The 16,570-nt window shown below is 37.3% G+C and overlaps 1 protein-coding gene across 1 annotated transcript in view; it reads right to left on the bottom strand.

The window, feature by feature from the left end:
- The window catches only part of Ano3 (anoctamin 3), a 306,379-nt gene that overhangs the window by 109,420 nt on the left and 180,389 nt on the right, over positions 1 to 16,570 (bottom strand). The window contains exons 7-8 of the mRNA XM_059261076.1: positions 5,848 to 5,948; positions 2,251 to 2,295 (exon numbers count right to left, since the gene is read on the bottom strand). Of these exons, the coding sequence (XP_059117059.1) occupies positions 2,251 to 2,295; positions 5,848 to 5,948 (146 nt within the window). The remainder of the gene's footprint in view (positions 1 to 2,250; positions 2,296 to 5,847; positions 5,949 to 16,570) is intronic.

A 16,570-nucleotide genomic window follows, 5' to 3' on the forward strand; every position in this document is an offset into this window, starting at 1 on the left:
TGCCTAGGTTATTTATCTCTTAGTGTTTACCAGCCAAAGTTAACCATGCACAAACATCTTTTCTATTGCAATAAAGGAAATGCACTAATAAAAATAAATGTGTGCATTTGATATAAATTTTATACTTTGTATAGTTTTTACTGACTATGCTTGAAAATATTGTAAACAATGATCATTTATGTCCACCTTTCACATACAGAATTTACATTTTTCTCCTAAAACAAATTGAAATAAAATTCACAATCAGTCTTCTCCTCAAGTGAATATGGAAACAAACATAAACAAGCAACAGAAAATTTTTCTTGTCACTTGGTGCTGACGCCCTTTACTGTTTGATGCCTGCACTCAAGACTGGAATCCATGAAAATAAAAAAAAAATGAAGAAAACTGTTCAAAAGGAATGAAATGTGAGGGACAACTTTAATTAATATTCCAAATACCTAAATTTAAATTTTATGAATTCAAACAGAAAATAGTCAACATAAAATATCACAAAACAACATGATACAGTGTTCATTTTTTTTATTTTACTTGCAATGTTGAGCACCATAGACAAAAGATCATTTTAGAATTGTTAAAATATGTTTCAAATTGTAAATTTTACACATACTAATATGTATGATTCATTTGAAATTTAAGTTAACTTCAAATCCAAACTGTATTTTTATGTAAAATACTTTTTATAGATTTTAATATTGAAAATTTTATTCTTTAGTTAAATCTCTGAAAAGTGACTATTCAAAAACAGATCTATTAATAACGTAGTTGAAAAGTTAGTTCTGTAACAGACCCTGTGCCTCCAGTTGCAACTGAGGACCCCATGGTTATTTGGGGTCTGATCAGTAGCCAGGGACCATGTTGGTGCTGCATCTGGAGCTATACAGACATAAGTAGCACGTAATGCTATCCAGTGCCATGGTGATATCCAGGCCAGGGCTGCAGCTGAGGGCCATGTCTGGATATGTGGCCCTACTGCAGCCAAGGTCTGTGTTGATTTCCACAGCTCCTCTTGCCACAAGGGCCGTGCAGATTTCCAGGGTCCGGGCTATCACCTGGAGCTGTGTTAGTGTCCAAGAGCCATGCTGCCACTAGGGTCATGCTGATTTCAGCGGCCTGCACCATAGCCTGGGGCCATGGTAACATCCACCCCAGGCTGCTGCCCAGGGCCATGTCTGGGACCATGGTCCTCTTGCAGCTGGTGTCTGTGGCCCTTGTTGCAGCTGAGGTCTGTGTTGATGTCTGTGGCCCTTGCTACCACGGGGGGGGGGGGGGGGGCGCACGGCGGGGGGAGCGGCATAGGAAGTATGCATAATGAAATCAGAGGGCCATGTTGAACTGGTTCCACCCTTCACTGGCCCTGGGATAGCTCTCCCTGTCCCTTGATGGACACTGCAGCAAGAGAGCTGTCCCTTACCCTCATGGGAGAGCTGGTACAGCTGCCCTTGGGAGAGATGGTACCACACCTCACCACAGGCAAGAGAGAACTGACCCTGATGGCATGGGCTTAGGGAAGCTATCTCCTCCCCTTGTCTGAGGGGGTAGGCTCCAGTGGCCTGGATTGACAAACTCAACTACCACCTAGGGCCCCAGCCAGACCTGGAGTTTGCCCACCCAAACATCTACCCCATCTAGGCCTTGCTGGAGCTCATGAAGGAACTGGTCCTGTGAAATGCTACTGCTGGATTGGTGAGATATCTGAGAGGAGATTCTGTGAGATTCAGTGATAAAGACACCAGAAACTAGGGGCCTTGAATCAGACCAATGACTCATTGCAATGGATATTTGCAAGTAAAGCTGTGTGGACAAAGGGAATCCTGTGTGACACACCGAGGCTCCCAAAGCTACCAGGATGGATGAAGATGTGTTCAAGTGTCGGGGAAGATGGAGGATTGAAGAGATTTGTTTTTATTTTTGTTTTGTTTTGTTTCTGATTTTTGTTTGCTTTGTTTTGGATTGGATTAACTTCTTTTTACCTTTCTCTTGGGTGGGGTACTGCAGGGATGAGGGGAGGATATGGTAGAGGGACTTCGAGGTGAGCAGAATTAGGGTGCATGATGTGAAATTCTCAAAGATTCAATAAAGAACTTATGTTAAATTTTAAAAAAAAGTTTCAAAAAAGTGTTTCAAGGAATCAACATAATTTTCTTCCTAAAATTTTAGCTGAAGACATGGGTAATCGAAGGTGTTCTTTATGTTTTTTTTTTTTTGTAAATGACAAATTGGTAATAAAAATGTGAAGCATTCACTAACCTGCTCATTGATTTGTTCTTCTGGTCAGTGTAGTAACATTTTTTCCTGAAAAAAAATTAGAAATCATCTGAAGAAAATACAGTTAAACCAGAAAATAACAGTATTAAACAATGTTAAATGTATCAACACTCCATTTTCATATACTTAGGAAATCAAGTCATTTGAAATTAAGCCATTACATTATAACATGAAGACCAATAAATGTAAATTTCAGAAGTATAATGATAATTTAATAAAAATATAAGAAATATAACAAAGTAACTATAACAAAATAATTTTAAATGTATAGGTTATTTTTGATACATTGTTTTTAATTATTTGAAAGTCTGTCTTCTGTAACTCAGTACTTACTAACTGGATTTTTTGTTTTCCATGCTATATAAAGTCATCAATACAATCGTCTATCTATCCATCAATCTTTTAAACACATATGTAATTGTTCTAATTTGGTTCTCTGTTATCATGGTAAAATACTAATCAAATATTGACCTGGGAAGAAAAGGTTCATCTAGACTTATACTTCCATGTACTACTTCATCACTGAGGGAAATGGGGCAAGAACTCAAGGCAGGAACCCACAGGCAGGAATTGAAGCAGGGGCCAAGGAGAAACATTGCTTAGCAGCTTGCTTCTTCTGGCTTGCTCATTTTGCTTTCTTATACAAACCTGGATCACCTGCACAGAGATGACACTGCCTTGTTGGGCTCAGGTCCCTCAAACATTAGTCATTAATCAAGAAAATATTTCACGGAAATGCCCATAGGCTGATCTGGTAGATTTGCAATGAATAACTATGAATGCAGAGCCCAGGGTAGCACACAGTGCTGAGAATGAGTGTTCAGGCCTGAACATGACATTTATACCACCTTCTCTAGGGTTCAGGGAACATCATGGAAGTGGAGGCATGAACAATGTGAAGAGTCAGATGAAATGTTATCTTCTGTTCTGGGGCAGTCATTGCAAACATGAGTGTAGCTATGACTGTCTGAACTAGGACATTGTAAAACTAAATCTGTTAACATTCACTCATGGATTGAGAGACTGATGCCCCCCCTCCACTCCCTGTGGAATTACTGGCTATTGATTGATGCTGGAAAAGTAGGTGTCATTGTCTTCAGTTATACACACACTGGTGAGCCCACCATTGGGTAGTTCCAGATCTGTGGCCATGTGGAGAGCCTGGTTAAGCTCAGTAGCTCATGAAACATAACAAGAATATGTGATTATTGGAAAGAGATGTGCAAAGAAGAAGTGTGGCACACTTGGTTTCAGAGATAACAACTGTTATGGCAAAAGTTAACTTATTTATGAGTAATTTACTCTATATCCTCTTATTGGAACTCAGATATCTGATATTTGAGCCTTTCAAAATGACCCTCTAACTTAACCACTAAAACACACCTAGGAAGCTCAGTGAATCCCATAGTGGTACAATTAGTAATTGATCATCAGTTATAATGCAGTTAAGCAGCTCTCTGAGATAAAATATTTAATTTTAGTCACAGATTTTGATGGTCTGTCTCACTTGTCAACTTGATGGGATCTGGAATCAACTAAGAGGCAAACTGCTGTGCACTCCTGTGAGGGAGTTTCTTTACCAGGTTATTTGACCTGGCAAGATGCACCATAAATGTGAGTGGCCCTTTGCCTGGCAGCACACACCCAGGAGACAGAAGAAGGAGGCTTTGCTTTTGCCTGTTTTCCTTCATCTTCCCACTGATAAGTTCATCTGTGTGTTAATGCTGCTGATGCTGCCATCCTGCACAGACATGAGAACCCAGCTTCTTCAGGCTGCCAAGGTGGAGTGAACAGTGATTCTCCAGGAATCTTCCAGGCCTAAAGCCCCAGACTGGGACTGCTGAGGCCCCTTGCCCCATCAACTGACCATCTGCCAGGTTCCTAGCCTCTTCAGTGTGAGACAGTCATCGTTGGACTGCCCAGACTGTGTCATGGAGGCCAGTCTAGCAAATATCCTTTACATACGTTCAGCAACTGGGTTTGGTTTTTCTACAGTAGAACACAGGCCACAGTCTTCAGAAAGATTTAAAATGTTCTTGCCGTATTCCAACACTAAATTCAGATGTAAAATCTCAAGGCTTGCTTTGTCTAACTAAATTTGCATTTTAAGTATCTTCTTTCATTTTTTTTTCAAACATAGAAAGAAGTTTAAAAGTCATGCATATACTACAAGTGATTTGAAATTTTCAGGCTTTCGTTTCTCTGAAACAAAATACTAGGTTTACATTTACTTATTTATTTATCACTGTGTGTGTGAGCATCTGGGTGCTAGGCACTCAGATGGAGGTCAGAGGGAAGTTCTTTCCTTCCAGAGGTCAAACTCAGATCCTCAGGTTCAGCATCCAGTGCCTTTACCTGCTGAGCCATCTTGCTGACCCAGATTGTAGCTTTTCTCTGTGGAATGTAATAGGTCTCACAAGTAAATATTTTCATGGATAATTTAGAATGAATGATTTATTCAATAAAAAATCTTGTTCTTTAAAAAGCTATGTGCTTTTGTTAATTAAGATGATGATGATGATTTTATACAGTAGTCTGTCCATATTCTAAAGGAATTAGTTCCAGTGTACTCTTAATATACAGTACTGTATAGACATACAGAGTCATGAAAAACAGCCTGGTATTTTTCAACTAACCTTCAGACATCATTATGTATATTTAAAATTATTTCTAGATAACATAAAGACAATATAATGGAAATTTTATGTAAATAATGTTTAATGGCGTATTTCTGCACAGTGACTGAGGTTGCATCTTTCGAGGCTTGAGATGTTTCAGATGTCTCGAGACACTTGCCCCAGCATCCCCTCCTTTATCTTGAGTGATCTAGAGGCTTGACATAAGCCTTTCCAGTGTATAACAGGAAAATTTCTTATTTTTCATTTGAATTCAGTGTTCACTTACACTTACTATGGTAATTGCAATCTCATTTTTCTTGAACCTTTTACTCCTTCTTAGCATCTGATGGGATCTGTTGAACTCCACATTCATGGAAGTACTCTTAATATCAATTGAGTCAACACTCTGCATATAGTGTGCGCACTATAAAAGCTACAATGGCACATGATGGGGGAATTATTACACTCTATATTGAATACCAGATAGTCAAGCTAGGCCAACACATTTCTTTGTCCAAAAGAAGGACTGAAAATCCTTGAAAGAAGGTCATCTATTTTTCTCACTTACTGATTGATATTGAGGCCAGAGCTCAGAAACTGTCCCGGATGACCTGGTCTGAAAAAACAATTCTTGCTAACTATTATCAGAGTTATATTACACTCATATGAAATAAGTATGAGGATTGATCTTGGGAGTTGCTTAAAGTTGAAATCTGAAAATATAATTGTGTTACCTTATCTCAAGGCAAGTCTACCTTAAAATGATATTACATGTCCATGGAATCAGAAAGCTTACCACATTAGTCAAACAATTTAGGGGAAAAACTATCTAATATAGCCTAAAATTTAAAAGAGAAATAATTTCCTCTGAATAAAATTCACATTTATTGCTGCTAGGTGTTACAAAAGACAGAGTCATCCTAATAATATTGAGAAAAAAAGAAATAATACATAAAAGTACCTGAAGGGCACCCTGATGTTCAACCTCTCTGCATACTTGCACAGTGTGTCCCACGGAATATGAATTTTAATAAACATAATATCAGGGTTTGCAATAGCTGGCTGAAAAGGGATAGCAGAGAGTACCATTATTTAGAATCAGAAATGATGAAATTCTACCATAGTTTTTTCAAAGAAAGAAATATTATCTCTGTGGCTATACAAGGATCATTCTTACTTATATAAAGGGAAATTATATGGTCAAAAATTCTTGATAAAAGTATTTAAAATATTAAATGCCATTAAGAAATGTAAATGTATATACACCCATAAATAAACTTCCTAAATATACAAGTGTCTGTAAACTATGTGTAGGGAACTGCCTTCAGAGGCAGTTGGTTGGAAACCTGATGGACATCCATAAAACAAAGCTCTTCATCTCAAACATGGCCTTTTGATAACACAAAGTCAGAATTCTCACACAAAACATTATAACTCCCCTGGAAAGAAACATGTGACCAATGAATAGGCATTGTGCTTATCTCTGACGGTATAAAAGAACCTTAATGCTTTCGCTTCTGGTCATCAAATCAACAATAAGCTTCTCTCTTCACTCCCCTCTATGTATTCTCCCAAACTCTGCCATTTGAAATGACACATTTGATGTCTTCTTGATGGCAGGTCTTCAATAAAATCTTTCCTTTCCCCAAAACGTGATGTCATAGTTGCTTAACAAGTGCAAGGACTAATGGGTCCTTGTCCTTGCTCAGTTACTGTGTGTAGGAAATAGACATAGTAATTTTCTTGCATTGATCATTAATAAAATGTAGATTCCCCATTCAGAGAAGTTATAAGACAACTAAGAGTTTCAAGTTATTCTTCATGTCAGATAATCAAGACCCTCATTTTCACTCAGAGAGTGCATAAAACATTGAAAATCATCAGAAGTCTTTAACTAACTAATCCATTTATTCTACTGCCACATTCTTTAAAGTATCTATCTAATCCTTCAACTATTTGCTGGGTACAGTGATTTTATTCTGAGGAAAATGAGCTGGTTAAGTGATAAGATGCCCTTGACATGATGGAGTGTTACATTTATAAGCTTAATGAAGGGATAGAATCGTGCAAATCACCACAAGAAAAACAATACAAGACACTCTAATGGCAGCAAAATTTCTGAAGCCCCCTTTCTGCTTAAAATGTTTGTTTTTATTTAAAGGTAAAATCTTGTGAAAATTGTAACTGCCCATGCCAGAAGTAGACACAGTATGTTAAGTTTCTATAGGTCTTTAAATTTAGTCCAACATTAAACATATTACCTATGTTTGGGAAAACATCTATAATTTTAAGTAAATTTTGGAGAATTTCATGCATTTATAAAATTCCCAACACTTCTCTTTCCATCCAACTCCTCCTACCTCTCAAATTCATGACCTTTTCTCTTACATAATTATTGAAATTATACACATACACACACACTCACTGGTGAATCTATTAGTGTTGCAAATTACATACAATTTTACAAGCACTACTTATTCATTCAAATAACTACTTAAACATATTTATAATCCATCTAGATATTGTCATTGATCAAGGTAAAAGAGGAGATTATCATGATGATATTGTCAGGCTCTTTATAATGACTGTTCCGGACTTAATGGAAAGGTTTCTATGTAGGCATGATAGAAATAAAAAAAAAAAAAAAAAAAAAACTTTTGCTGCTAGAACTCCCATAGAACTAATGAGGGCCTTCTTAGCATGTTCCTGATCTGTATTTGAGCCTCAACACCACACAACAAAATAAAAATAAATAAGTAAATTAAAGTTTAAAACAGAAAACTTAAGCCTTCCACTTAAATGATTCTCCCACCCAGAACAAGTGGAAGACACGTTTCATGTTCTACTATACTTTTTTGCCCTTATTTGTATGAAATTATTTTCAGGCATTAATGAAGGTCCTAGTTTTGATTTTAGATGCCCACTATTTTAATTATATCAACTAGTCTTTCACTTTCAGAGCACAACTTGCATTCTTTTCATACTGCCTATCCCTTTAAAATTACATGGTATTGTAGCTGAAAGTTTTTCTGTGCTCACCTGGCACCAAGGTCCCATAGCCACTTATAAAATTCCTGTGTCCCGCCTGGTCCTGTAACCACTCAGACCCAAGTAAACACACAGAGGCTTATATTAAATTAAAACTGCAGGGCCATTAGCTCAGGCCTACCACTGACCAGCTCCTACACTTAAACTCAGCCCATTTCTGTTCATCTATAAATTGCCACGTGTTCCATGGCTTTACCTGTGTGCCATTACATGCCTGGACCATGGGCTGGCATCTCCTGACTCAGCCTTCCTCTTCCCAGAATTCCCCTTGTCTGTTTATCCCACCTATACTTCCTGCCTGGCCACTGGCCAATCAGCATTTTATTTATCAACCAATCAGAGCAACACATACACAGTATACAGAACATTCCACAGCATGATATTGTGACAACAGCATGTAATTTAGATCACAGATACTCAAGAACAAATTCAGCTGGTGTTTAAAACACAGGTGAATTATAAAGCATCCCAAGGATCTGTCCTTTTGCTCCTCTGTAAGTAGCTACCTTGTTTCCCTTTGATGGAGCTTGTACCTTGGTTTTGAACGCCTTTGATTCCAGGATTTGTGGTAATAATAAGCATAAAGTCAGGAACAACTTAGGATTTGTAAACAAGGGCAAAATGAAAGGTAAAAACAAAAACAAAACAGAGCAAACAAACAAAAAAAACACACCAAGGTCTCTGATGTACAGTGACTTGAATCAAGACATAAGTTAAACAGCTAAATATTTTTCTCTTGTAATATAAATTGAATATAAACTATAAAAACAAAATAGTAACTGTGTAAGTGTTAGTTTGGGGAAGATATTTACTTTTGTCCGTAGCTACTATTTAAAAATGGTCCCATCCTTAGACAATCTGCCACTGCTGTCTCATTCACACCACTTCTGACACACTCACTGCTACTTCTTGTCTTTGTTTCTTAAGTCAATTTCCTCTCTTTCCTATAGTGTTTTCCCTTCTATTACGTGAAGACATATGGAATGTATATCCATGCATTTAATTCTGTATCAGACTCACTGACCATGCACTGAAAAGATGAATGAGTTAGTTAACTTTCATTTTTATTTACTTCTACCATTATCATTATTTTGTTGTTATTATTATTATGCTCGATTATTTTCAGATAGGGTCTCTCTGTGTAGCCTGTATTTGTTTGGAACTAGTTGTATAGACCCAGCTGGCCTTTAACTCATGATCCTTCTGTCACAGTTTGCAGAGAACTGAGACCACAAATGAGTTCCACCATGCCTGGTGAGCTAAGTTATTTTGAGTCTACATTTTGTCTTACTTACACCTGAGCATGAAATAAGAAAAACAGCAAATGCAAAGGGCCTGACTTTCTGCAGTGGGGCACTATGTCAGGATCCAAAATAGCACCAAGAACAGCTTGCCTCTTGCAGGTTCTTCATTCATTGCTGTCAAGCTCTTGATGTGAAATAATCTAACCACCTAAAATAAGGGGCTGCTTTGGGAGGAGGGGTTTTGCATTTCAGTGACTATCATCACTGGGTAAAATGTCAAGCTAAGTGCACACAGCTAGAATGTATCTCATTTTCATGCCTTAGTTTTAACTGCATACATGCTGAAAGACCATTTTAACCAGGATGAACTCATGTTTTCTATAGCTTCTCAACTTAATTTCTCCTTTGTTTTGCCACCATCTGAGAACACAAAAGACAACTGGTTTCATTCTCTGCTGGTTGCAGGTGAGCTGATGCTATTGGTGACAAGATGGTGCTGTCAGGGAGAAAGATCACCTTCCGTTTTAGAAGCACAAGCTGCCAATCTGGGTCTCTTCTGCTCATCTCCGCTGAAAGCAGGCTTCTCAGAGGAACAAAACACCCACAACCTTCACACTTCTCATTATTATCTAATTATTCCACCCAAAATTCCCAAGGGGAAGAACACTTACTCCCGGGTGAAGAGGAAACTTAGAAATCATGTTTTCACAAAGTTATTTGCATGATTTGGATACAGAACAAAGAAAAGAGTATGTGGTCTCTCAAGGCATCTTCCATGTCCAGGAGCAAGGCAAATTGCTGCTATGAACTGAATTATGAGACAGAAAATTCCTAGTGACAAATAACCTTCCTGTGCACAAAGATGTCCCCTGAAATACACACTGTCAGTTGATGATGCTTTTTTTTTAGAAACTGTTCATACTGGCACGAAATTTAATGACTATTTGAGTTCTTTCTGCCAGACTCAGTGTTTAGCTCGGTGCATATTCATTTGTAAACATGGACAGATTTTTAACCTCCATATTTTAGCTAGCAAATTCATGCCTTGTAATATCTTCACAAAACTGTTTACCCTTCTATCAACAAAAAACGCTAAATATTTTCAACTCAATATTTATCAAATAAAACTGAATCCAATGTACATAACATTCAATAAGAGAAATTTTGAAAGCTAATTAATGTTTTAAATGTTCATAATACTGAAAAAAATTTGAGGGGTGAGTGCTGGTCACTAAACTGACATCCTTGAGCACTCAGGGCATGTAAGGGCTCTACCACTATTCTGTATCACTAATCTTAAAACACTGGATTTGATATTTCAGAGAGCTATGAGTATTTTCATACCAATGAGTCTTTAATTATGAAAGCATTTTATTTCAAAAATTACTGAGGTTATATTCTATCATCTAAACCTCTTGCTTAACAGGAGAATTCAGAGTGTTGATTTTTTTTTTAATAGTAGTGATGTTTATAGGGCTCTCAGAATCTCTGTTCTTCACTGTACTTGATCATTATATCTCTGGGATATGTGAATATGCTATATGATACTCCACAATTAGATATTATGTTACATGCCACATTTGATATCTTTTAAAAAAAGAGGACAGATTATTCTCCAGGGGTTATGACTCCATAAAAGGAACTGATCTCTTCCTGGCAATTCAGAGTGTAAATAGCATAAGGATGCAGGTAAGATACCTCGTTGGTGGTTTTTGCAGAGTAGATATGTAGCAAAAAAATGAGGATGCTCTCTAAGGGATGAAATTTACCAAAGCAATGGGCACTCAGTCCTCAGGAACTGAAATGTGTCACGACCTTGAAAGCTTCAAAGAATGTTCCACGGTTCAGGCACAAAGACATTCTGGAAATACCTTGACTTAGGCTGATTTGTGTTCTGCACAGAAACTGAGCAAACAGCTCAATCACTTAATATCAAAATTCTCAACTCCAAAATTCTGAGTGAACAAAATGGGTTTTGTTTTTAGGATGCCAAGTCTGTGATAATTTGTACTCAGTGTTAGAAGACTAAAATGAGGAATTTCAAGAAGTCTTCACTATGTTGAAACAATATATATGTTTTATGATATAATGCTAGAATGCTTGTTTTGGAAAAATGTTTTTGTTTATTTGTAATCTATTTATTGTAACAGGTTGATTTATACATGAAACCATAAATAATAAATAAAATTCTAATAAGCTAAATGTAAAAACTTTTTCACTATCAAAATCAGGATCATATTTTGTGAAAGTACCTGTAACAGGCAAAATAAATTCTTGTAAAATTAAATTTAAAGTAAAAGTTAAGGGGCTGATGAGATGGATCAGTGAGTAAGGTGCTTGTGGCCAAGCCTGATGAAATGAGTTTGTTCGTTGGGCTCACATATTAGGAGAAAACATACTTCTCCAATTTTCCTTTGACCTCTACATGTGTGGAGGCAGATATTTGTGGTGCCCCCCCACACACAGGTGCTGTGGGATGTTCTGTATGGCAAATGTGTTGCTCTGATTGGTTAGTAAATAAAACACTGATTGGCCAGTAGTCAGGCAGGAGGAAGTATAGGCAGGACAAGGAGGAGAATAAAGCTGGGAAGTGGAAGGCTGAGTCAGAGACACTGACAACCGCCACCATGACAAACAGCATGTGAAGATGCCGGTAAGCCACGAGCCACGTGGCAAGGTATAGATTAATGGAAATGGATTAATTTAAGCTGTAAGAATGGTTAGCAAGAAGCCTGTCACGGCCATACAGTTTGTAAGCAATATAAGTCTCTGTGTTTACTTGGTTGGGTCTGAGCGGCTGTGGGACTGTCAGGTGAGAGAGATTTGTCCTGACTGTGGGCCAGGCAGGAAAGCTCTAGCTACACACAGGCATAACTAAACATACACACAATAAATAGATAAGGGCAATACAAATGCATAATTTAGTAATTTTCCTGTATATTTTATAATGTTTGTCTTTAATCTTTCCTAAAGACATTTTATTTTATTATTTTATTTTGGGGATTTTAGTGATTACATCATTTTCTCTGTTTCCCCAGTGCTCTTTTCCTTCTTGTCTCCTTTTTCTGACTTCTTCCCTTCTAATTCCTTCCTCTATGATTCCCTCCCCTTTTCTTGAATCTTACTCCTAATCATTTAAACATCCTATCTTAAAAAAAAATAAGTAAAAAAGTGAATAGAAAATATGGACGGCAATCTCACTAGAGTGTTCACCCACCCCAACCTGGTGGTTTTTCTCACCTCTCACCTAGACAAGCAGGTGAATGATATGTGCTTATTTTCCATTATCTACTCTTGCTAGTGTACTTCATCATCTACTGCATGCTAGCATAGTGTACATCTGTCTTCTCAGAGAAGTCACTCTTACTGCTTGCCCTAAAGGCCTCCACATCCTCCAATGAACAGGTCTCCTTCTGGTCTTGAACTTTTCCAAAGTATGTTTTCCTATGACCAGATCTTCCCTAAGGCTCCTGAGTGCAGTGGGTAGCCATTCCAGCTTTGACCTTGAAACACTGCCCCTAAAGTGACAGCAGGTAACTGTCACACCTGCCTATAACCTGCACCTGGGGCTGGCTTGCCCCTGGGGCATGGCTGAGAGGGAGCCCCTTAAGACTCAAGGTTCATACATGTCTGGCCCCCTTCTGAATACCTCATGTTCTTGGAATCTAGATGGGAGATGAAGCTAGAGTTCTCTGCTGGATGGTACCTCATCTCTCCTGGATCCTGTAACCAACCCCTTACTGGCTGTAAGTTATCTCAGAAATAAACCTCTCTTGATTACCAGATAAATTACGTGGAATTGCCTTGTTAAATACAGTTATACCTGAGTTTATCCCTGATGATTTCACATGCCTGTTCTCCTCTCATATCATTCTGTAGGGTTTTCCCTTTTCTTTATTTTTATTTCTGTTATCACTACTGCCCTTTTCCCAGTATATGGTTCATACTGTCATTGACTAGAGAGAGTACTTATCTTCAAGTCATAATCTTCATTTATGACTACACTTCAAATATCTCTACTTGTATTTCTCAGAATTACAATAATTAATGTTCCTTGTATATACTCCCTTCAAAAAAAACCTAGCTCTTTTCTAGACAGTAGTAAGTTTTGTTGCTGCTTCTTTCTCTGGGTAGAATTCTTTCTCTGTATTTCTATGATGGACTCTGTGAGTGTTAATCTTAGTTGGCAGTTTTATGAGATCTGGAATCAACTAAGACAGTCACCTCTCTGTATGTGAGGATATTTTCTGGAGAAGTAAATAGATGGGGCATCCTGTAGAGTAGGCAGCAGCTTCTAGTGACTGTGCAGATATAAGAGGTCTGAGGAAAGGAGTGCGCATCTGGCTGCCTTAGTTCCTTACTGGTGAGCCCACTCTGTAACATTAGAACCCTTTGTTTTTCCAATCTGGACTAAGAACTAGTGACTCTCCAGGTATCTATCATCTAGGCCCTCAGAGCCAGATTGTGAGTGCTGAGGTGCCCACCCTTGTTGACTGTGTAGCTACTGGATTTCTCAGCCTCTCCTATGTGCAAATAGTTGGATTATCTGCTGTGTAAGCCAATCTAATAAACACATTTTCTAATAGGTATTCATTCCAGTTCTTTATCTCTGGAGAACTCTGACTAATAGAGACTCTTTCAGTTAAGTAATTTTCTTTCAGTTTATACATAGCACCCAGCCACATTCCTTACATAACATTGCTTTGTTTGAATTATTATACGGGTATGGAAGTATCATAATGAAATCTATCATGTGTAATTAATATCTACTAACACAACTAGAAATCCTCTCTCTATATTCAGTCTCCTCCTTTCATCCTCATATTCCTTTGTTCCCCACCCCGATTTTTCTCCTCTCTTGGAAACACAAGCAGAGTTCCTTAGTGTTACCCACATCAAATTTAACCAGGCATTTACAGAGGGGAAAATATGAAAACATCCACCTCAGATTTAACACTAGTAATATGAAATCTGGACGAATGGGTTCCCCTAATATTTTCCACCATCACCATCTTCATCAACAACATATTTATTTCAACAGGGGAGCACTGGAGAGGGGAGAGGAAATCATACTAACAGTGCAATGGCTCCAGTGGTAGAAGCAGCAGGTCCATGATCTAGGCAGTCAGCTGGATTCACCTCCCTACCCGGCTTTCCTAACCCTTTAATGTGTGGATTAAACCCGAAGAAAGTGAAGTGAAGTTGAGAAAACCGTAATTATGCAACTAGAATGAGCATCCTCTGTCCAGCAATAGCAGGAATCAGAGGGCTCTATCTTGCTGTGTGCCGATATAAACAGAAACCACAAGAATAGAGAAACATCCCTGTCAGTGTGGAACATAACTGTTTTTTAGTGCATCATGGAGTATTTTTCTTTGTATTAATTCAGAGGAATAAAGAAAAAGACTCAACAACATCTGAACTTTGGCCAAGAAAACCCAACAGAGTAGAGAGAAGCAGTGATCATGTCTGTCATGGTACCCGGTGTGTATGTCTGGTCTGTATAGGCGAGTGTCACTTATACACTCAATGATTTGGTCCACTTTAAATATTGGGTTCCGTGGAAGTTTGCTCGGTGCTTGTAAAATTACTTAGTGAATACATAGGTGAAGATAAATCATCTGAGCACCATGACTACCAGTAAAGAGTGTAATCTGTGTGTGTATAAACTACTTTGGTGCAGTTAGGAAGTATGTGCTCTTATTTCTGTGAAGTAGAAATCACAAGGAAATCAAATGAATAAAGCAGTCTATAGGACTCTTTTTCAATAAATACCCTTTGATATGTCTAACTCCCAGAGGTAGTGATATTCTGAGTTAACAGTCCCAGGAAAAAAATAAGAAAAATATTAGATAAAAAGTTAAAATAAGAATTTCACTTTCCCTGTTCTGTGTCATTTGGCAGTGTGTAAATAAAGCTTTACTTCTTGTGAACTCATTGTGTATCTGCTGTTTTGTAGGTATTAAAAGAATTTTAATAATTACAAATAAATTCAGTTATTAAGGGAGACACTGGATACTAGTTTAGTACTCCCTAAAAATGTATTACTTAAAAAAAAATTAATTCTAAGACATGTTTTGAGAATGAAAAATGAAAGTGATGGGGTCATAGGGTTTCAGAACCATACCTCTGAGTCCCAAGCAACATTTTGCTAAATCTTATTAGAAAATTCTCAATATTTTATTTTTACCTTAGCATTTTTAAAAATCAAGTTTAAACACCGCAATTACAAGTTAACTGTTCAAATATTTAAATTTTTACACAATTAAAAAATGTCTGACTAGATCCGTATGTTGTGATATTCTGCAGAGTCAAAGAGCTAAGTTGGTTGGTTGTAGATATAATAGTGATTTGTCTTTTGTGCATAAAACATACTGAGAGGCAGCTAGCAGGAAACCAGCTCTTAGGAAGTTCTGAAAAGGAAATGCGATTTATTTGGGTAGCAATGTGGACCCTGGCCTTGATTTTCCATGTTTCTTGGGTTTTCATTTGTTTATTTATTTATTTATTTTACATTAGGGGTTTGTCTTTCTCTAATGTGATAAAATGTGATTTAGAGAAGAGCCCCCAATTAGTTATTTAAGGTTTTTTTTTTTTTTTTTTTTTTTTTTTTTTGTGTGTGTGTGTGTGTGTGTGTGTATGTGTGTGTAACAATTAAAGAAAAAGAGGCTATGGATCTGACATAGTGCAAAGAGTGAATGGGAGGGACTGGAGGGAGGAAAGAGAAGGGATGATATGATGTGATATAATTTCAAAAAAATAAAACAAAATTATTAAAAAAAAGAATAGTGGTGCAATTCCACTTAGGAAAGAAAACAGTCTATAAATACTGCTGCTTCTGAGAACTCTTTTCAAAGATTTCGAGAATATAGCTCAAATACTATTTTAAGATCTCATAGTGTTTTTCATGTGCCCATTTCAAAATTGTTTAGCTTTAGCTAGAGAGATGTCTCAGTGATTAAGAAAGAATACTGCTGTTTCAGAGGACTAGAGTCCAGTTCCCGCAACAATGTTGAGTGGCTTACAACTGCCTGAAATTCCAGGCCCAAGGAATCCAATGCTTCTGACCTCCAAGAACATCTGCACTCATGTGTATGTACTCAATCACTAGTACTCATACTTAAAATCAATAAAATAGATGTTTAAAACCAAACAAATTAAACCATAGAATATTCAATTAAAATAACAAAAGTGGCAATATTATCATCATAGAACTGTGAAAAGTGTGTTTTTCTTCCTTTCTATGTTCTTATTTTTTCCAGATGCCTTGATCCTTTAATTGTTTTACTAGAAGGAAAAAGAAAATAGTCCTTTAAAAAGATTCATAAAAACAAAAGAAAGAGGCTGGTGAAGGCTGGTACCCGTACTTCTAGCAATCAAATTTGCATTTCA

This window comes from Peromyscus eremicus, chromosome 4, assembly GCF_949786415.1.
Source record: "Peromyscus eremicus chromosome 4, PerEre_H2_v1, whole genome shotgun sequence".
Classification (NCBI taxonomy): Eukaryota; Metazoa; Chordata; class Mammalia; order Rodentia; family Cricetidae; genus Peromyscus; species Peromyscus eremicus.